This window comes from Mustela lutreola, chromosome 16 (assembly GCF_030435805.1).
Source record: "Mustela lutreola isolate mMusLut2 chromosome 16, mMusLut2.pri, whole genome shotgun sequence".
NCBI lineage: Eukaryota > Metazoa > Chordata > Mammalia > Carnivora > Mustelidae > Mustela > Mustela lutreola.
In genome coordinates this window covers 51,504,415-51,525,964 of record NC_081305.1, presented here as the reverse complement: position 1 = coordinate 51,525,964, position 21,550 = coordinate 51,504,415, and the positions used below count along the sequence as shown (strand labels likewise).

Sequence of the window (21,550 nt, the reverse complement as noted above, 5' to 3'; positions counted from 1 at the left end):
CATTCATTACACACCCATATTAAGATGTTAAAAACCATTATGTTTTATTAATTAAAATATATTAAGTACACAGACTATGTTATGCATTTCAAGTCCACTCTATTATCCCTGTACAAAATACGGGATGCAAGTGTTAAAAAGTACTCAAATGCTGGTATCATGATGTGGGAGTAGTGATTACCATATATTTTAGGCCTGAGAATCATTAACAAATGTGTGTGTCCAATGATATGGCATTGTAGGGAAGAGTGAGCTATGCTCTTTTTGTTATCTGTGAGGATTTCTGAATTTCAACCACATCAGCTCCTACTCTCTAAAGATCACTATTACAAAGATATGTTAGTACTGAACTGGACTGCCACTTCTTTTTCTGTAAAGAACAATTAGTAAAACCTTGTATTTCTAGTTCGAGGAAGTTCTTTAGTTTTATTTATTTGACAGATGGAGATCACAAGTAGGCAGAGAAGCAGGCAGAGAGAGAGGAGGAAGCAGGCTCCCTGCTGAGCAGAGAGCCCAATGCTGGGCTCGATCCCAGGACCCTGGGATCATGACCTGAGCTGAAGGCAGAGGCTTTAACCCACTGAGCCACCCAGGCACCCCAGTTCTTTAGTTTTAATAAATGAATAACAATCATGATCTGAACACCTATCTCCTGGTAACTTACATCAATATTATAACCATAAACAGCATCTCGATTTAGATTTTCTTCATTTGTTGCATATTATCCTGTCCTTCATCTTCCATGGAAAATTAGGGATGCATGAGTCCCATCTAATGCAGAAGGGCATCAAATATCTTTGATATACCTATAATCAGCCACATGGTTTCACACACACACAGTAGGAATAAATAAATTTTCTGAAGTGATTTGAGAATTAAGTACATTATTATTAGTCACAAATCTCAAATAGGGTCAATGTAATGAAAAAGCACATTGAAATTAAGTATATCTATATTAAAGTCCACCCATTAAATCTCTTGCATATAACAACATATCTATTTTCTTTAACTTTGTCTTTTTCCTTGGAATAACTGTTTTGATACAGAGTACTGTCTGAATAGAGTGACTGATGCATGGCTTTCTACTTGCTATCTGTCAAATGTTATTGACATCTGATGATCAATTAAATAGTTTTCTAAACACTGGTATATTTTAATCTACTTACTTGAATGTCCTCTCTGGTATTTGCTTAAGCGTATATTGAAAAGAAGGCCTTTGCACATTCATTAGGTTTCTGGGGTTTGCATTTTTTGACACTGAGTACAGATTCAATTCCAGTTAAAGGTTTGACCACTTTTTTCACATTTTCCAGTTTTCTTCCTATGATAATGATGACGATAAGTTGTGTGCTCCAGGGAGAGAGAGGTAAGACACTTTCTTTGTATTTGCATACTCTCCAATATGAAATCTCTGATGTGGTGTATGGTAGAGCAGTCCTTAAGCATTTGTTCCACATTCTTTACATTTGTAAGGTTTCTATCCAGTATGAATTCTATTATGGTTACTAAGGTGTGAGTGTTGTTGAAAAGTCTTTCTAATTTCTTTACATTTATATGCAATTCTGTGATAAATTCTGTGATGAGTAAGTGTTGAGAACAATCTAAAGGCCTTGCCACATTATTTACAATTCTGAGGTTTCTCTCCAGTATGAATTCTGTGATGTTGAGTAAGAGCTGAGTGCTGTTTAAAGGCCTTTCCACATTCTGGACATTGGTACATTTTTCTCCAGTATGAATTCTGCTATGTTGAATAAAGTTTGAGTACCTGTTAAAGGCCTTGCCACATTCTGGACATTGGTAAGGTTTCTCTCCAGTATGAATTCTTTGATGTTGAATAAGGGCTGATTGCCTCTTAAAGGCCTTGCCACATTCTGGACATTTGTAAGATGTCTGTCCAGTATGAATTCTGTGATGATGAATAAGGGTTGAGTGCCTGTTAAAGGCATTGTCACATTCTTCACATTGGTAAGGTTTCTCTCCAGCATGAATTCTGTGATGTTGAGTAAGGCCTGAGTGCCTGTTAAAGACCTTGCCAGATTCTTTACACTTGCAAGGTTTCTCTCCAGTACGAATTTTGTGATGTTAAGTAAATGCTGTGTGAAATTTAAAATTTTTGCCACATTCTTTACATTTGTAGAGTTTATCTCCAGTATGGATTTGCCTGTGTCCAGTTAATGATCAGCAGTCCTTAAAGGTTTTACTAAATTCCTCACATTTGTATGGTTTCTCTACAGAATGGTTTCTGTGATGCCGAAATAGGGTTGAGCTGAATTTAAAGGTTTTGCTACATTCTTTACATTGGAAAGGTTTCTCTCTGTATGTATGTTTGAATATTTGATTGGAGCTTTTGCTGACAGAAACACACTGCTTTGCAGAAACAGTTGACTTAAAAAGTAAGGTTTTGCATGATGTTTTTTATATCCTTCACTATTCTGGTCATTTTGATTCTTATCAAGTGCAGTTGTCTCCAAGGGGCTATGTCCTTTATCGTATCTTTGATGCCCTTCATGCTCCCCATCATTGTCCCAGTATGCCATTAAGTATACATTTTCAACAGCATTATTTTTGTATATACCCATTGACACTTTTTGGAAAGAAGCTTCTATGCTTGGCTTCTGCAGGCAGCTTTGAGTGTCATGTGAAGATACAGCTAAAAGATATCAAATAAGAAAAGCTTTGCACACTGGCAATATCATAGCCAATGAGCTTTATCCGAGGCACAATTATTGCTAACTGAAAGCTTTTCCAAAAGATATCAAAAGAGAAAAGTAAAATCATTCTACTTATCACATTCAGATGAATATATGAATGTCTTCTAATATACAAGCTTCAAGTCAATTAAAGAATGTCAGAAAGATGGCCGAGAAGGAATCATGAGGACTTCATTCCTCCATGGATACAGAAGTTTGCACACAACATACAGACCACATATCCTAATAGATAATTCTGTGGTATTGTCATCTTGTAACACACATCATTTTCCTCTATCTCTAATAATCAGTGAAAGTGTCATATGAGAATATAATTGTGGAAGGGTGGGTTCTTAAACATAAAACTGAAATGAACCCAAAGAATACAGTAAAAATAGGAACATATCCACAATAGGAAGAGTTGGTTGTCTGAAAAGATCAACAAAATTGACAGCTCATGAACTAAATCAAGAGCAAATAAATGAGAAAAGACAACCTAAAAGGAGAGGTGAAGAAGTAAAAACAGACACAGTAGAACTAATACCATAGAAATAAAAGTAATTATAAAAGGAGACAATGTATAATCATGTGCCAAGAAAGTGATACCAAAAGACAACAACAAATTTCAAAAAAGGTATAACCATCATGAAGAAATATTTTAAAATTACAACTTATCAACAATTACTAAGCACACTGAAAGAGTAATGAAGAAACTCCCAACAAGGAAAAGTCCTGTGCTAGATAAATTCACTGGAGAATTCAAACAGACACTTGATGACAAAGGACTTCAAATCTCCTCAAACATTTCCAAGGAGTGAAGATCAAAGAAATCAGCAGAACATGCTCTCTAGGGCACCAGCGTTACCAGGTCATCCGAGCCAGGAGAAGACACTATAGCTAAAGAAGTCTACAAACTACTTCCTGTGAGGGATATTCATGCCAAGTCCACAATAAAACACAACAAACTAAGTCAAAAGCAGATTTTACCATTTGGCAACATAATCAAGTGAAAAATCTTCCTGGAATTAAACGTGTTCCAATATGGAAAACTATGAATTGAAGATTCCAAAATAACAGAATGAAGGTCAAAAAAGACATGATCATATTAATTGAGACAGAATGCAAGTATGAGCATATTGGACTTATCATGATTAAAAATACTCGATAAAAGTACCTGGGTGGCTCAGTCATTAAGCGGCTGCCTTCAGCTCAGGTCATGATCCCAGCTTTCTGGAATCAAGCTCAGCAGGAAGCCTTTTTGTCCCTCTCCCATTCCCCTCTGCTTGCATTCTCACTCTGGCTGTGTTTCTCTCTGTCAAATAAATAAATAAAATCTTTTTAAAAAATAAATTAAAATTTTAAAAAATAAAAGCACTCAGTAAGCAGAGATAGAAGAAACCCTCTCAACCTAATAAAAGTCAAATATGTATGAAAAGCTGATTCAATAGTAAAAAACTGCAAACTTCTCCTCTAAGATCAGAAACAGTGTGATGAAGGGATTACAACACTGCCTTTGAGCATACTACCAGATATTCTAGTCAGAACAATTAAGGAAGAAAAAATATGTAAAAAGAATCCAAGTTGAAAAAAGAAAAAGTAAAATTATCTGTGTCCACAGATGATGTGATATATAGAAAACCATTAGAATTCTAACTTCAGTTTTTCCTGTTCTGCCATTGTTTGTATTGTTTATTTTGCTAATCTTTTTTTCAACAAGATTTTCCATTTTCAAAAATTTTTATGCTCTACATGGTTGAGTTAAGAAAAAAGTTGTGGGGCACCCGGGTGGATCAGTGAGTTAAAGCCTCTGCCTTCAGCTTAGGTCATGATCCCAGGGTCCTGGGATCAAGCCCTACATCAGGCTCTCTGCTCAGTGGGGAGCCTGCTTCCCTCTCTCTCTCTCTCTGCCTGCCTCTCTCTGCCTACTTGTGATCTCTGTCTGTCATATAAATAAATACAATCTTGAAAAAAAAAAAGAAAAGAAAAAAGTTGGAATAAACATCTTTTCTATTAAAAGAAGGGAAAAACTGATGCGCCTGGGTGGCTTAATAGGTTCAGCCTCTGCTTTCAGCTCAGGTCATGATCTCAGGCTCGTGGGATTGAGCCCCACATGGAGTGCTGCTCAGCAGGGAGCCTGCTTCCCCCTCTCTCTCTGTCTGCCTCTCTCTGTCTACTTGGGATCTCTGTCAAACAAATAAAATCTTTAAAAAAATAAAATAAAATAAGGGAAAAACTACTGAAAATTAGTTTTCCCTTCAGAAAAAACTACTGAAATTTAGTAGAGAAAGAAAATAACAAAAATGTGACATAAATATAATAGAGCAGAATAAACAATAACAATACATTGAATGTAATGCTCATTTTATTTTTTTATTGTTTTTTCTTTTTGTTGGTTTTAAAAAAATTATTTATTTTTTATTAACATATAATGTATTCTTTGTTTCAGGGGTATAGTGCTCTTTTTAACAAAAATAATAAATAACACTGGCAATGCTTTAATTAGATCAAAAATTACATACTGATCAGTTAACTTAGAAAAATAATACCCAGATAATTCATTAAAATGCACAAGTTACTAAGACTGAATTGTCAACCTTATACTAAATAAATTGGGAATCTTCTTAGACCAGAATAACAGTTTAATTTGGAAACAAAACTGTCCCAGCACAGAAAAGCCCAAAACCTAGGAATGATGCTATATTTGATGGAGTCACTCTGTTCCCTAAATGAAATCTTGAGAGAGATGATACATCTCTCTTTTATTCAGATTCATTATTTTTTCATTCATTCATTCATTCATTCATCCATTCATTTATTCATTCATTAATTGTCCTCTAGGTCAGATAGTTCTTCCTCTATTTCTTCCTGCCTCCCGTTCATTGCATCAAGTCTGTTTCCAAACTGATTAATTGCATTGTTAATCTCTTTGTTTTTTGTTTTTTTTTTTTAAGATTTATTTATTTGAGACACAGAGAGAGAGAGAGAGAGAGCATGAGTTGGAGCTACAAGAAGGGAGAGGAAAGGAGAATAGCAAGCAGACACCACAGTGAATGAGGAGCTTAACTTGGGGCTAGATCCCAGGATCCTGAGATCACTACCTGAACCAAAACCAAGAGTCAGATATTTAATGGAGTGAGCTACACACATGCCCCCATTTTTTTTTTTTTAATTCTTCTCTCTATGTTAAGGTTCTCATTATTCTTTTCTCATCCCTGGGAATATCCCTAAGATTGTTTCCTTAAATTCTCTATCAAGCAAGTTACTCATTTCTGTTTCCCTTTGATCTCTAGCCATGGCCATATCTCATTTCATGTAAGATAAATTTTTTCAACTTGGTATTTTGTCTAAGTCTCTGCCTTCTGTATTTGGAAAAGCCACTGATGTGTCCTCTTTAATCCTTCAGGCCAGGGTTCTGCAGAGGCTCTCTTTGCTTGCTGTGGGAAATCTTTGGAACCTAGCCTCAGTGTGACTAGGTGAACTCTGGTCTACTTGTGATAGGAGACCTGACATGAATCCCCCAGAGCTGAGGCCCTACAGAACTCTCTGCTCAGCAGATATGGTGTGGGCAGGGGCCCACACTACTGGTCCTGAGGCAAGCCTCACTGAGAAGAGCAGTCCCACCAGGACACAGGGAGGTGGGGCTTGGTGCAAAAAAGCAGACAGTCAGTGTCCCTGCTGAGTGGGGCTCTATGTTTATGCTATAGGGTAGGGGATGGAAATGGTGCCATCCAAATTCTTTGTTCTTGAAAATGCATCTCACTGAAAGTTTCATCTCAGGATAGGGCTTCTAGACTACTGAATAATCTTCCACTCTGTGCCATCCTTCAAATGGTTGTTTCTATGTTGTCTGCCCCCAGGTTGTCTGCCTGACTTCTCTCCAGGGGCACCACAGTGCCCTCTTGGCTTTATCCCAGACAAACCTATTGACTATACTCATGTGTTTGGCAATAAATCTGTATAACTTCACCTATATCCAATGAAACAAAGACATTATGGTAAAACACCCAACAGGTTGCCAGGGTTCCAGCTACAGACTGTAACATGAAGACTGTTGCTATTGCCAAGCCACAGAAGCCACTTTATTGTGGGAAGAAGAATGATCATTCATCTGAGTCGAGTGGCCCATGGAAGGTTTATGACATCCCAACTGACATGGGTTGTGTGGTCCTATGTGCTTGCTAAGCAGGACTAGAGGAAGGAAAACATGGAGACAAATCACAGAGAAGTTGACTCCAAGGCTGTAGCAATGTGAATCCATATCAAGAAATAACTTCTGTAAGCAAATGAAAAGAAAGCACAACATTTTCAGAATACATTTCAACTTATTAGCTATGTTGGGGGGATAAAAAAGAATAGAAAACTTCAGTTACTACAGAAATCCCATAATACATTGATTTTTTAATACATTTCTGATTGAAATTTTAAGGATAATGATGTGTTTACAGAAACTAAAAGGATTCTATCTCTGTGGTCTTGGTGTAAGAAAAAGTTCCGAAGAACAATAAAAAACACTAACCATGAAAGTTGAAATGACAAATTAGAGGACAAGAAAATTATGAACTACTGATATGTTAATACAGGGATAGGCACAACAATCCAAGATTTCCAAGTGCTCCAGTGGATTCTAACACAGGCTAAAATGGACAGCCTCTACAGGAACTAAGTCACAGGTCATCCCAGAGTTGTCTACAGATAGGTCACTCTTACAAACCCGCTATGCCTGTGGTCATGTTAGTGTTGGGACACAAAGACACACAAAATACACAACACACATTTTCTTTATTCATTAATATATCTTACTCTGACAGAGTCTTCACTTCTTTCATCTCTCTCTTCCTTCTATACCTTCCTTGAGCTCCCACCCCAAATATACTTCCTTGAGCTTCCTGAGATGACCCCAGATGCACTTTAGTTCACATTCTTGAAAGAAAGCAATCCAAATTTAACTGATTTGGAACAGGGTTATCTGTGTGGCTTACTTGGTTAAGTGGTTTCAGCTTAGGTCATGATCTCAGGATCCTGGGGTGGAGCCCTGCATTGAGCTCTCTGCTTAGAAGGGAGTCAGCTTCAGAAATTCCTTTCTCTCTGCCCTTTACCTTACTAACTCTCTCCCTCTCTCTAAAATAAATATTGAAAATAATAATAATAAAGTGTAGCTCCTGGGTGCTAATCGGTTAAGCAATGAACTCTTTGTTTCAGATCAGGTCATGATCTCAACATCATATTATGGAGCCCTGGGTCAGACTTTGAGCTTAGCAGGAAGTTGGCTTGTGATTCTCTCTCCTTCTCAGTCTGCCTCCTTTTATTTTCTCTAAATTAAATAAATAACTCCAAAAAAAGTATTGGAAATTATTTAAATATTTTTCAAATAAGTCATGAAATGTATACAAGACATTAATATAGGTTACAAATTTTAAAGGGATTGAATATAACATTTTCACTCTAAATCTATATTTAATCACTTTTCTTCTAAGACCATAAATAATTGCAGGTCTAAGTAGATGGTCATCAGGTAGTATAAAATCCCTGAGCATTATGATTAAGGATACTGTTAATTCTAGGGCCTTTTTGAAACAACTAGTTTTGGGGTACCTGGGTGGCTCAGTGCGTTAAGCCTCTGTCCTCAGCTCAGGTCATGATCTCAGGGTCCTAGGATTGAGCCCCATGTTGGGCTCTCTGCTCAGCAGGAAGCCTGCTTCTCCCTCTCTCTCTGCCTGCTGCTCTACCTACTTGTGATCTCTCTCTCTCTCTCTCTCTCTCTGTTAAATAAATAAATAAAATCTCTTTTAAAAAAACTGAAAAAAAAGAAAAAGGAAACAAACAATAGCTAGTTTCAGGACAAAGTATGATCGCCTTTGCATGTGACGTTCAAGAGGTGTTCTCAAATATCTACATTCATGGGTGTGACATTTATATATTACACTGACCCATAGACTAGTAACATTCAATGGCATGGAGGGAGTACTACCTTGGGGAAAATGGCTTTCCTTGAAGGAAAACAGAAAGACTTCAGATAAAATTCTCTAAGTTCTATCAGATTGATAGTCTCCTTTGCTGCAAGGAACATAGATTGATTCCTAGTGGTGAGGCAGGTATCCTGGGGCAAAGAAAGGGCAAGAATAAGTGCAATGCCTGGGGGTAGACTACACCAGAAAGAAGAAATGGAAAAAACAGTGTATATCTAGGGTATCTGAGCTATTTTATAAGACCAGAGCATCTACCTACTCACTGTGTACATAACAAAAAATATACGTCTTCTTTCCTACACATACACAGCAGCCTTTTCATGGTATAGCTGACCACAAGATGTTATTATCCTTCTTTTTTTTTTTAAAGATTTCATCCACTTATTTGATATAGAAAGTGTGAGTACAATAACAGGAAACAGCAAGCAGAGGAAGAGAGTCATATCTGGTTGAGCAGGGAGCCAGTTATGGAGCTCCTCCCCAGGACCATCATGTTCTGAGCAAAGGCAGATGCTTAACTAAGTCACCGATGCATCCCTATTCTTCATTGATCCAATTTTAAATGTAAGCATAACATGGTACCCAACATAATTTTATCAGCTTCTACAACTGATAGAAACCCACTTTTCACTCAGGTCAGGAGTATAAGGAGAACCTGGGCTGTGAAACAACATAGGGATATCTAACCTAAAAACTGTTTGGGCTGTTTGAAGCAGAAATAGTCACCGCTAATTACTGGTGACAAAGAGCGTGAAACAGAGAACACAAGCAGGGGGAGTTGCAGACAGAGCAAGGGGGGAAGCAGGCTTCCCACTGAGCAGGGAGCCCAACACATGGCTCAACCTCAGGACCCCAGAATCATGACCTGAACCAAAGGCAGACACCCAATTTACTGAGCCACCCACTTGCCCCTCAATTTTCTTTTTTTTGACAAATACAGTTGACTACTGTAAATGAACTTTCCCTTGATTATGACTGTTTTAATGTTTTATTTTCTCAAGTTTCCTTCATTATAATAGTAAAATATACACCATTGACCCCAGCAAAGTATGAGATAATATACTATTAATGTTCTAGGTAAGGGTACTGGTCAAAAATAGGCTATTTCCATCCAAAAGTAGGTATAGTTTTCAGTTTAGGGGTCACAAAAGATACACAGAGATGTTCAATTGTGGAGAGGTTGGCAACCCACATGCCTACATTTTCCAAGGCTAAAATGTAATTATCTGGTTGTTTTTTTCTCTAAAAATAAATATTCTGATTTCAAATCAGAGGCAAAGAATTAGGAAAACATGTTCTAATCAGAGGAATGAAATAAATCTCTAAAATTGGCCCTGAATTAATAAAGAAGTACTTACTGTCTGAAGGAGAATTTTAATAACTGTCATCACGATCGTCATGGAAGATGAAGAAAAGTGGGTGTTTAACTAAATGCCATCAGGAAAACTATGCATCACAGAAATGTAAACCCAAGACACAGAAAATACAACAATCAACCAAAGTTGGGAGCTGAAAAGTACAATCACTGAAATTAAAAATACACAAAGGTGTCACTCAGACTTGATCAAACAGAAGAAAGATTCAGACAACTTAAAGACCCCAGGTTTTAAATTATCTGCCAAGAGGAACAAAGAGACATGTGGAAAAGGGCAGAGTAGGGACTCATGGGACACCAACAAATGGTCCCATAGGCAGGTTATGGGACCCCAAAGGTAGGGGAGAGTAAAAGGGGCAGAACGGTTATATGAAGATCTAAGGGCTTGTAATTTCCATGTTTGTGGAAAGAAGAGACAAATTCAAGAAGCTCAGGAAAATTAAAGTAGGATAAAATTCAAGACATGAACACAGTGACACATTACAATTAACCTATGAAAAGTCACCAGTAAAAAAGAGAATTTTGAAACAGTGTGATAAAAACAACTCATCTTATTTAAGAGATCTCCATAAGATTATTACTGGGATTCACAGCAGAGCTGGTAGGAAGAACTGCATAGGATAGTGTATTCAAGCACTGAAAGATCAAAATATCCACCAAGAATCCTCTATCTGGGAAAACTCTACCATAAAGGGAGAAATGAACACTTTCCTACATAGAAACCCCTGTAAGTTTACTCCTAGTCCTGTTCTACAAGAAACATTAAAGGAAATCCTTCTAGGTCAAGTAAAAGAATTCTAAACAGTAACTAAAACCACAGGACAATATAAACCTCTCTGCTAATTACAAATATTTTCACAATTATAGAAACCTGTAGTGTTGTAATGAGGCAGCACAAGTTGTTTTCATTTGTGCCACAAAATATTTTCTTTATAGATTTTATTTATTTATTTGATATACAGAGAGGGATCACAAGTAGGCAGAGAGACAAGTGGGGTGGGGGGAGAAACAGGCTCCCTGCTGAGCAGAGAGCTCAATGGGGAACTCGATCCCAGGACCCTGAGATGATGACCTTACCTGAAGGTAGAGGCTTAACCCTCTGAGACACCCAGGCACCCCTACAAAATGTTTTTAAATCAAAGCATTTAAATCATAAACCCAGGGAATAAAGTACACAATATAAAAGATAGAATTTGTGATACTGGTAACAGAGTGGGTGCCGGGTTGGAGAGAAGTTGAATAATTTTGTATGCAATTGAGAATATCAGTTTAAAATGTTTTTTTAATGTCTCTTTTTAAAAAAAAAATTTTTTTAATTTGTGAGAGAGAGCACATGCGTACAAAGAGAGGAAGCAGCCAGCAGAGAGAGAAGCGGGCTCCCTGCTGAGCAAGGAGCCCAACTTGGGACTCTAGCTTCCAAGATTCTAGCTTCCAATCACAGTTGTGCTCAGTAGAGAAGAGAGAACATTGTAGAATCTAGAATCCCAGTACACTAGGATCATGACCTAAGCCAAGGCAGATGCTTAAGTGACCAAGCCACCCTCACATCCCCTAGAATAAAATACACAAGCAAAAAGGAAAGCACAACTACTTCATGTTGTGGAAAGTCCCAGACAAAAGGAATTACAAAAGCAGAATAAGACCAAATTTAAGATTAAAATTTCTCAATAAAAGAAATAGATGAATTATCTAAAAGGAAAATCACTATGTAACTATTTTCAAACACAGACTGTGACCCCATGAAAAACAAACATTGCAATTGTTGGCATGCCTTCACTGATAGTAAAATTGTAATGAATATTCATTAATATCAACCATAAGAAAGTCGAATGAAAGATTTTACTAGTAAGCACTTCAAAGACATTTAAAAATGTATCCTGTTAATATACACCTCCTTTCATGTAGAATGTAAAGCTATAATTCATTTTGTAGAACCAAGCAACCAAAATCCTTCTATTTCTAAATAAACACCAACTTTGGAAAATATACTGACAATGACTTTATTTTTAAAAGAGTATTTGGATGTGGGCGCCTGGGTGGCTCAGTGGGTTGGGCTGCTGCCTTCGGCTCAGGTCATGATCTCAGGGTCCTGGGATTGAGTCCCACATCAGGCTCTCTGCTCAGCAGGGAGCCTGCTTCCTCCTCACTCTCTGCCTGCCTCTCTGCCTACTTGTGATCTCTCTCTGTCAAATAAATAAATAAATTAATTTTAAAAAAAAGTATTTGGATGAATTCAGGTATATTCTGAGGAAATAGAAGAAAAATTTAATGACTAAATTTTCCCTGAAGTAAAATTACATTTATAAGCAAAAGTTTTTCTTAAATATGGGGATTGAACTAATTATCTCCCTCACTTCTTATAAAGCACATGTCCCTGTCCCATCAGAACTATGGATCTAAAAAATCAAAACTGAATCTCATATACAACTAATTAAAATGGAAAAGCACACAAGAATTTCATATAAGATGAAATTATTAAATGGTGCAATTAATAATAAACAAGGTAACAACTGAGACTACATTAGAGGCTATAAATTGAGTTCTAAATGTCCTAGCTCCCCCAAGGCATTATTTAAGTAGGAATTCTAGGAAACAAATAGATACATTACATTATTTCACTATTTAGGAATGGAACACCCAGACTGTGAACTTCTGAAGGGAAATACAGGATGTGAATTTTCTCATTTTAGGGAGGTAATTTGTGATCTGATGAATTTAGAGTCTCAGTTTTGTATAGTTCATATTAAACCCTCCATAACACTCAAAAACATAAACCTGAAAACATGAGATGTCTGTCTCCAGTGTTTCCAGAATTTCCACACATACTCCAACATGCTCAGCACTACCCTGACACACATCTTACAGGAGGCAAAACAGAACTTACAAAGGGCTTAACATGAAAGTGCTCAGAAGTAGGGTCATTTCCCCCAGGGCCCTCACAGCAATGGAGAAAATCTCAGATTAGGGAGGCCCTCCCCCTCCAAGGAGAGTCTCCATTCCCTCCCTGTGGATATGATGGAACATCACTGGAGCTGAAGGAAAATTCTTCAAGAATGTAAGAGTTTTATCTTTTTGGATAGCAGATGTCCCTCATTGAGAGGGAGACCAACAATACTGGGCTTCTTGAACTTATTTCCATTCAAGAAAATGTACGGAAGCCACACAGTTTAAGGTCAACCATCCTCCTTCACATTTGGATCTCACCTCTGTCATCTGCTTCATTCTTTCCCACCTACCTGGATAGAAGGCTACTGTCTCCTTTCTTGTCACGTCCCAGAACCTATTCCGTTCCAAAAAGGACACCAAGTCTGGCTTGGACTCAATGAGACCTGTTAATTAGAAAAAAAAGGAAAACAAGTTCTGCTGGAGATTCTAGCTTCCAATCACAGGTATGCTCAGTAGAGAAGAGAGAACATTGTAGAATCTAGAAAATGGGAAATGGAAATCTAGAAAATTTGGGAAATGGTTTCCCAAATGTTATTGCTCAAAATCCTCTTTACAACAGAAAGGAGGGATTGCCAATGTTCAAATCCTGACCTCCACTTCCAAGTAATAGATACAATAATGAGTGAAAATTGGTGTAGAAGATGTGGGCAGTACCACTTAAGCCACTCAAGGTTTAGAACTGCCAGGAATCTACAGAAGTGATGATGTTACCTTGAGGAAGGGGAAGCAAAAGCTGAGAAGGAAATATCATGAAGATGTTTCTCTCCATCTACAAACCTCTACTTATTGCCCTCTCTGCCTGGATCTGAAATCCAGTCATTCAAACAGGAATCTCCCAAAAAACAGTCTTCACAGGAAGGAGCAAAACCCAGAGTGGGGTTTGGAAAATCTGGAAGGAGTCTTCCTCACTCAGGAAGCGGAAGTGTCTGTAATTCTCCAACATCACATCCCTGTACAGTTCCCACTGAGTGTGGGTCAGGCATCCCCAGTCCTCCTCAAAGAATTCTATGGCCACAACCCTGAATGTTAGCTGTCACCAAGTGGTCATAAATACCACAGTCACCAAGTGGTCATTGACACAGTTCACGATGGTCCCTAAGATGAGAGAGGGAGTTAATGTTCACCTCTGAACCCAAGATCCAACCTTTCTTGGTTTCCTGCTTGTACCCTCTGACCTTTGTGTCACATTTTACTTACCCTCTTGTTTCCACCTTATCTTCATTTTATTCAAAACACCCAGGGGCAGAGTCTGCTCCCAGGAAAACAGAAACTATCCAACTAAGGGCACTTATTGCCCTGAGGAAGAGCTTGGGCTGGCCCAATTTGAACTTTACCCCCATGACACCTAAGCAGATGGACCAAGCAGTAAACGTTGGAGTGATCTACAATTCTCTTTATCTCATGATATTATGAAAATCTCCATGGAAGAAGGTGCACAAAGCCCATTTACATAAATGAAAAGTATGTAGAGAAGGTTTTCTTGAGGCTCTTGTGCCACCAAATGCCCAGTTGTACAGAAGTTAAGGCTCCACTTTCTGAATATTCACCCTAATCCAAAATAATAGAAAATCCTTCCCCCTTATTCTAGGAGTCTCTATGTTGTAAGTTATTCCCTGTGAACTTTTTGTTGTTGTTGTTGATGTTTTTGAGGCAAATCAAGTTTGCATTCTGTGACTCTCTGTTGTAGTTTATATCTGTGATTCACCAAGCAATGAACTAATGTTAGACCAGTTTTATTAGGACAACTGGTTCTGCCTTCAGAGAACATCCTCCTAGGTACAGGAAGATCATTATTAACCCAGTAAGATGCTCTAAAGTATTCTGTGACTTTGAGGTAAGAGGATGGCATAGGATCCACAAAACCAGTATAAATACTGTGTGTATACCCAAAATAATTTGTCAAATGAAGTCCTCAACAAAGGAATACACAGTTTTGAGTACTGTGTTACTATCATACAGTATAAGTTGTGGATACTTCTTAGGTGGGATGTTTTAGTGGGTTACAAATGTACTTATCAAATTCTATTGTGAATTAGAATTTTAAATCAGTGCATTGGAGATCTTGTAAAAATGTAGATTCTGTTCAGAAATACTGGGGTGGGATGGGAGTCTGCATGTCTAAGGAGGCAATAGCCCATGACCCAAGAGATCTATTTTTCAATGAGAGCTAGAACTCCAAGGCATGAATTATTGGAGGACTTGGAATTGAAATGGTTGTTTTTTTGTTTTGTTTTATGGATTTTCATTTAATTTCAAACACAGAGAGTAAGAGAGCAAGAAACAACAGGAGCCGGGGTGTGGGCAGTAAGGGAAGGGTTGCAGAGGGAGAGGGATAAGCAGACTACCCCCTGAGCAGGGAGCCCAGCACAGGGCTCCATCTCAGGACTCTGGCACCATGACCCAAGCCAAAGGCAAGCAGTTCACTGACTGAGCCACCCAAGTGTTTCTGAGTAGGTTTTATACCAATGACAGATTCTACTGGAATAGCAAGAAAGTCAACAACAATCATTTTTGCACCATTTCTTAGTTTCTAAAGAGCATCTAACAATTGTTCATAAATTAAGGTGAACTGAAGAATAATAATCTTAGAGAAGAAAACATTATTCTTCTAATTTTATGGGAATATTTTGTCAAACATCCAGTAACATGGAAGGGATCAGGCTTTCACCAAGGTTATCTGACCTAGAGTTGGTCTAAAATGACACTCAGGTCAATATACAGAGAGACCCTAAAGCAGTGTTCATAGAAGGTGCCCAACCTGAGAAGAATGATGAAAACAAGAAGAATCCACCCAACGCTGATCAACCACTGTACATTCATGCACACATCCATATATTTAGAAAGTACTTATACCCACAGGAAACGTGATAGAATAGAAAATTTTCATGCTGTCTAATTTAAGAAACAGTTTCAATGACATGACATTCATAAATCGTTTTGCTAGTGATGATGCTTTTTTTTTTTTAAAAGATTTTATTTATTTATTTGACAAAGAGAGAGTCACTGAGAGATGGAACACAAGCAGGAGCATTGGAAGAAGCAGACTTTCCACTGAGCAGAGAGCTAGATCCGGGGCTCCATTCCAGGACCCCAGGATCATGACCTGAGCCCAAGGCAAAGGTCAAATGACTGAGCCACCCAGGTGCCCTGATGATGATGCTTGTCTTTTATTACACTATCAACACAAACACACTGAATGACAGAAAGAAAACAACTCTTTATTTCTGATACTACTATGATGAGGGCTAGAAGCAAAAAATGTTCACTTGTAGTCCAGAGGGCTGACCTACAGCTCGCATAGTTTTTCTGTTGTTGTAGTTTTAAGATTTTATTGAGAGAGAGAGAGAGCATGATCAAGGCAGAAGGAGAGATAGAAGAAGACTCCCCATGGACCAGGGAGTCTGATGTGGCCTCAATCCCAGGACCCTGAGATCATGACCTGAGCCAAAGGCACACCCTTAACTAACTGAGCCACCCAGGCACCCTGCCTGCATAGTTCTAGAAGCATCACCTAAGCGCAAATTGCTACTTTCTCAGTGGATCTTGGGACTACCTGTACATATCCCCCATATTAATATCAAGTGGAATAAGTGCCCGAGGAATCTTACAAAAGGAGTTTTACAAGTAAAGATTCAAAGAAACATTTATGATCTTATACTCCCTGCACAGCTCTTCCCCAATGAACATTAAGCACAGAACCACCAGCTTGATGCAGCCAAAGTGCAGCTCTTCCTGCCCATTGATACAGTGCTGTTGAAATAAACTTACTTAGGGCACCTGGGTGGTGCAGTGGGTTAAAGCCTCTGCCTTCTGCTTGGGTCATGATCCCAGGGTCCTGGGATAGAGCCCCACATTGGGCTCTCTGCTCAGCAGGGAGCCTGCTTCCTCCTCTCTCTGCCTGCCTCTCTGCCTACTTGTCATCTCTGTCTGTCAAATAAATAAATAAAATCTTAAAATATTAAAATAATCTTACTAAGCACCATATATCCTCTCAAGAATTCTCTCTTTCTTGGCCATTTTAGTCAATGATCCTGTACCATAGTAGTTCATTGAAAAAAAAAATGATTAAGTTATGATATGTGTTGTATTAGATCTCAGGATTTTAAGACACTCAAAAATGTTCATTATGTGATTCTTGGTTTGTTTTTTTCTGAAACCACACAAAGAAATAAATAGAAGAGTAAGTCTGTGATAGGAGTGTCCAGTAGAAGAAAAACAATGAAATGGCGAGTTGACTGAATGAGAATCTCCAACCCAGAACTCATAAATCCCAACGACACAGAAGTGAGAGCCCTCCTTGTCCAGTGCAAACTGATGGATTTTGGATATGAGCCATTTGTCAAGAAAGAATTCTTGAGATGATTTGATGTGAAATATTGGGGTTCGATAGTGAATTATGAAAAAAAAACAATTATTGAGATATCATTGGTGCAAAAAATGTGGTCTTATTAAAGCATGGGTCAGGACCTTTTGGTCAAAGAGCTGCACTGGGGTTGTAAGCAATGACTGATTACATACTTTCAAATGGGGAGAGGGTGAGGGATGGTGGAAGTGTCTAAGTAATTTGGAGTATAGGCTCCCAGAACCTTGAGGGTCTAGCTGGTCTTGTACTGTCTAGTAATACCTTACTCAGGAGACCCATCAGATATCTATCAGTGGGCCATATGCTTAGAGGATGATGGCCAACACGTATTTGGGGAGTAGAAATAAAGGAAGTTTCCAAAAGGATTTTCATATGTTAAAGAGGACTTGGAGCCTGGCTGCCATCAAGCTAAGGCTGCTATTCACCTCCAACAAATCATTAACATTGAGGCAGTTGTGAATTCCTTGAGGAATGCTATAACCTACTTGTCTCAAGTATTTATCAATGGGCTGCAAGTTGAAAGAAATTTATCCACACTTCTTAGGACTTTGTTCTCTTCCTCAGAAACTATAAGCAAGGGGCACCTAGGTGCCTCAGTTGATTAAGGGTCTGCCTTTGGTTCAGGTAGTGATCCCAGGGTCCTGGGATGGAGACATTCCTGGGGCTCCTGCTCAGTGGAGAATCAGCTTCTACTTCTCCCCCACCCCTAATTCTCATGCTCTCTCTCAAAATTTAAATAAAATATTTTTTAAAAAAGAAATTGGGGGTACCTGGGTGGCTCAGTGGGTTAAAGCCTCTGCTTTTGGCTCAAGTAATGGTACCAGGGTCCTACGATCAGTCCTGCATTGGGCTCTCTGCTCAGCGGGGAGCCTGCTTCCTTCACTCTCTCTCTGTCTCCCTGTCTGCCTACTTGTGATCTCTGTCTGTCAAATAAATAAATAAAATTAAAAAAGAAAAAAGAAAGAAAGAAACTTAAAGCAAGAGAAAGCCAGAACAACGAAGTTTCCACCTGGAAGGCGATGGTTGCTGCATGTAGCTCAGAATATCTAAGCTCCTTATAAATAATAAGAGGAAAAATATGAATATTATAAGGGATGAATCTGGCAGACAGCACCAAGCCAATTAAAGCAGTTCACATGATGTGTATAGAAACAAATTGCTATCAGTGCCTAAGGCACACCCAAGGACACACCATCACGGGTGTTTCCTTAGAGTCTGGAAACAGGAATTCAGAATAAAATCTAATTATGAGAATGCAGTGGATTTATATACACTTTAATCACATGTAGATTCTGTAGAGGCTGCTTTTAGGCAAAGAGGCTTGAGTAAAAGAGTGGAGAAAGTGCCCATAGCAACCCTCCAGCTGAGTCCAGATATCCCCAACAGGGGGCCCACCTCAAGGTAGCCATAGGCCCTAACAACAAGGTACAGTGATGAGTAAAAGGCCTTAAGTCCCCACAACTCCTCACCTTCCCCCTTTCAACACAGCCCCACTCACTACATCCTGGCAGCCAGCCTCTCCTCTGGTACCCTGCCTGCAGCTCTCTAGCAGGGTGTTCAGTCAATTTATGTCTCCTCTCTTCTCCCTCAGGTGCATTCTTCTCAAGGCCCACATGACTGGCTTCCTCCCAATCTTAGATCCATGTTTGGGGTCCCCATCTGACTGTCAGAGGCATTGAGACACCAGTTTCCATGACCTGTAATAGCTAGTATATATATTTTTTTACTTTATTTAAAGATTTATTTATATTTTAGAGAGAAGAGGGGAAGTGCTTTAGAAGAGGCAGAGGCAGAACCTCAAGCATATTCCCTGCTGAGCATGGAGCCAAAACAGGGCTCCACTCAAGGACCCTGAGATCAGGACCTGTTCTGAAATCAAGAGTCTGATACTTAACCCACTGAGCCATGCAGGCACCCATCTAGTATATTTTATTTATTTATTTATTTTAAAGATTTTATTTATTTATTTGACAGAGAGAGAGATCACAAATAGAGAGACAGACAGAGAGAGAGATGAGGAGAAGCAGGCTCCCTGCTGAGCAGAGAGCCCTATGCGGGACTCGATCCCAAGCCCCCGGGATCATGACCTGAGCCAAAGGCAGAGGCTTAACCCACTGAGCCACCCAGGCGCCCCATCATCTAGTATATTTTAAATAGAATATCCTTTTCACATTCTAAAGAGCAAGACTCACTCCCTGCTTTTTCCCTGAGAACTTTCCAAGATATTCTGGATTTCATATCTATTATGTTGATTTGGGCATTTTCTTATTCCTGGGCTATGCAGAGCTGATAAAGCATCCACATGGGACCTAAATGAGAAATGTTTTCCTTCACTGAGATCCCAAGAACAAACCTCAGCAGAAATAGGAATCTTGGATTCAACACCTTCCCCTCTAGATCTGTCACCAATGGAATATTTTCAACAATTGTAGGTTTTCATTGAAGTTGACAGCTCTTGATACCATGTTGGAACCCAGGTTGGAGACACAGGAGACAAGTCTCTGGGATATAGGAGAGAACTGTTCTGAAGACCTAGCGTTTAGTTTCATTTCTGAAAGTTTTTAAAAATAGGTGAAAACATAAGGGAAAAACATCAGAACTAGAGGAAACATTTGCAGTTTCTAAATGCAAGCAATTTCAGGAGAAAACATGATACGGACTCTCCTGGGACACCAAGCTTACCTGAGAACTGGCCATTCTTTCTCCTTGTCCTCTAGATTTGTTTCTCATAAGCTTTTTGTGGAGAAATCACAGCTGCATCATGAGAAAATGCCCATAAAGCCACCAGTAGAACTTCTTCACCTGTAAACTATCTGCCCAAAGGCAGGACCCAGAAATGCAGAGAAGTTCCAACTTCTCCATCCCTTGTGTCAGGAACAATTCAGGAACTGTGACTTCCAATTTTAAACCCAATCCCTGACATTTCCTTCTCTGCTTCTAGGGGGCCTTTGCTCCAACAGAACCCACAAATTCACTACAGTATTGGAACCATGTGCTGCATGGACCCAACCCTCCAGACTCATGTAGCAGAGACCCTGTTACCTCTCCGTGAGCCAAAGCCACCTCTCCATTCTCATAAAAACCACCTGAAGCCCTCAGGATTACCCCTGGCCTCACTGAGAATCACCTGGAGCCCTTAATTAACAAAGCACTGTTGTTTCCACCCAAACCAACTGACAGAATCTGAGGGGGAGGCCACGAGTGATGATAATTTTGAAATCCCACATGTGATCCTACTGGGAAGCATTTGGGAGTTGATCTTTGCCTAAATATGAGAACCAAGGATGGTTGTGACCACATTTAGACCCATGCCTTCTCCACTGGTCACAGCTTCTGGAGACTGACACCTTCTCCCTCTTTCGGGAACACAGAGGGAGATACCTTACAGATGAAGTTTCCCCTTCTAAATCCAAATGTCTCTTTCAAAAGCAAACAAATACTGGGTTTCAGAGCTTTTCCTTTATCTGGTGTTTCTTTAAAATACTACTCTCAATTCATCCTTGGGCCAAAGAGACATATTTTAGGGTGACAAAATGCTCCCATTTAAGTAGGTAAATGTTCATTTTCATAACTACCTGCCACACAGTTTTCCAAAGTGAATGTACTTTTTACTCTCCTAAAAGCAATATATGAAAACTCGAATTCCTCAACATTCCTTGAAATTTGGTGTTATCCCTTTTCTTTATTGAACCCATTCTAGAAAATAGTGTGTGCTTTTTCAACTATAGAAAATAAAATAGTTTTCCTATAGTTGTGTTGGTGACTGAATTGTAAACCACTTAAAAGCATCTGGTTGCCATGATTATCTGTGTTTTGTTTTTTGTTTTTTTAATGTTGAGTCTGAGGAGTTCTTTATAGATCTTGAATATCAGCCCTTTGTCTGTAGTGTCATTTGTGAATATCTTCTCCCAATCCCTGGGTTGACTCTTTGTTTTGTTGACTGTTTCCTTTGCTGTGCAGAATCTTTTTATCTTTTTATTAAAAGATTTTTATTTATTTATTTAACAGAGGGAGATAACAAGTAGGCAGAGCAGCAGGCAGTGAGTGAGGGAAGCAGGCTCCCCTCTGAGCAGAGAGTCTGAGGCAGGGCTTCATCCCAGGAACCTGAGATCATGAGCTGAGCCAAAGGCAGAGGCTTAACCCACTGAGCTACCCAGGCATCCCTAGAAGCTTTTTATCTTGATGTAGTCCCAAAAGTTCATTTTGCTTT

The 21,550-nt window shown here is 39.0% G+C and overlaps 1 protein-coding gene and 1 pseudogene across 1 annotated transcript in view; one reads left to right on the top strand and one right to left on the bottom strand.

Annotated features, from left to right (window-relative positions):
- Positions 1–1,190: 1,190 nt before the first annotated feature.
- Positions 1,191–21,550, bottom strand: part of LOC131817679 (zinc finger protein 501-like) — a 202,278-nt gene continuing 181,918 nt past the window's right edge. Inside the window, 2 exon segments of the mRNA XM_059151214.1 lie at positions 1,191–1,257; positions 1,694–2,081. Coding sequence (XP_059007197.1) covers positions 1,191–1,257; positions 1,694–2,081 — 455 coding nt within the window.
- Positions 2,673–2,823, top strand: LOC131819062 (U4 spliceosomal RNA; annotated as a pseudogene).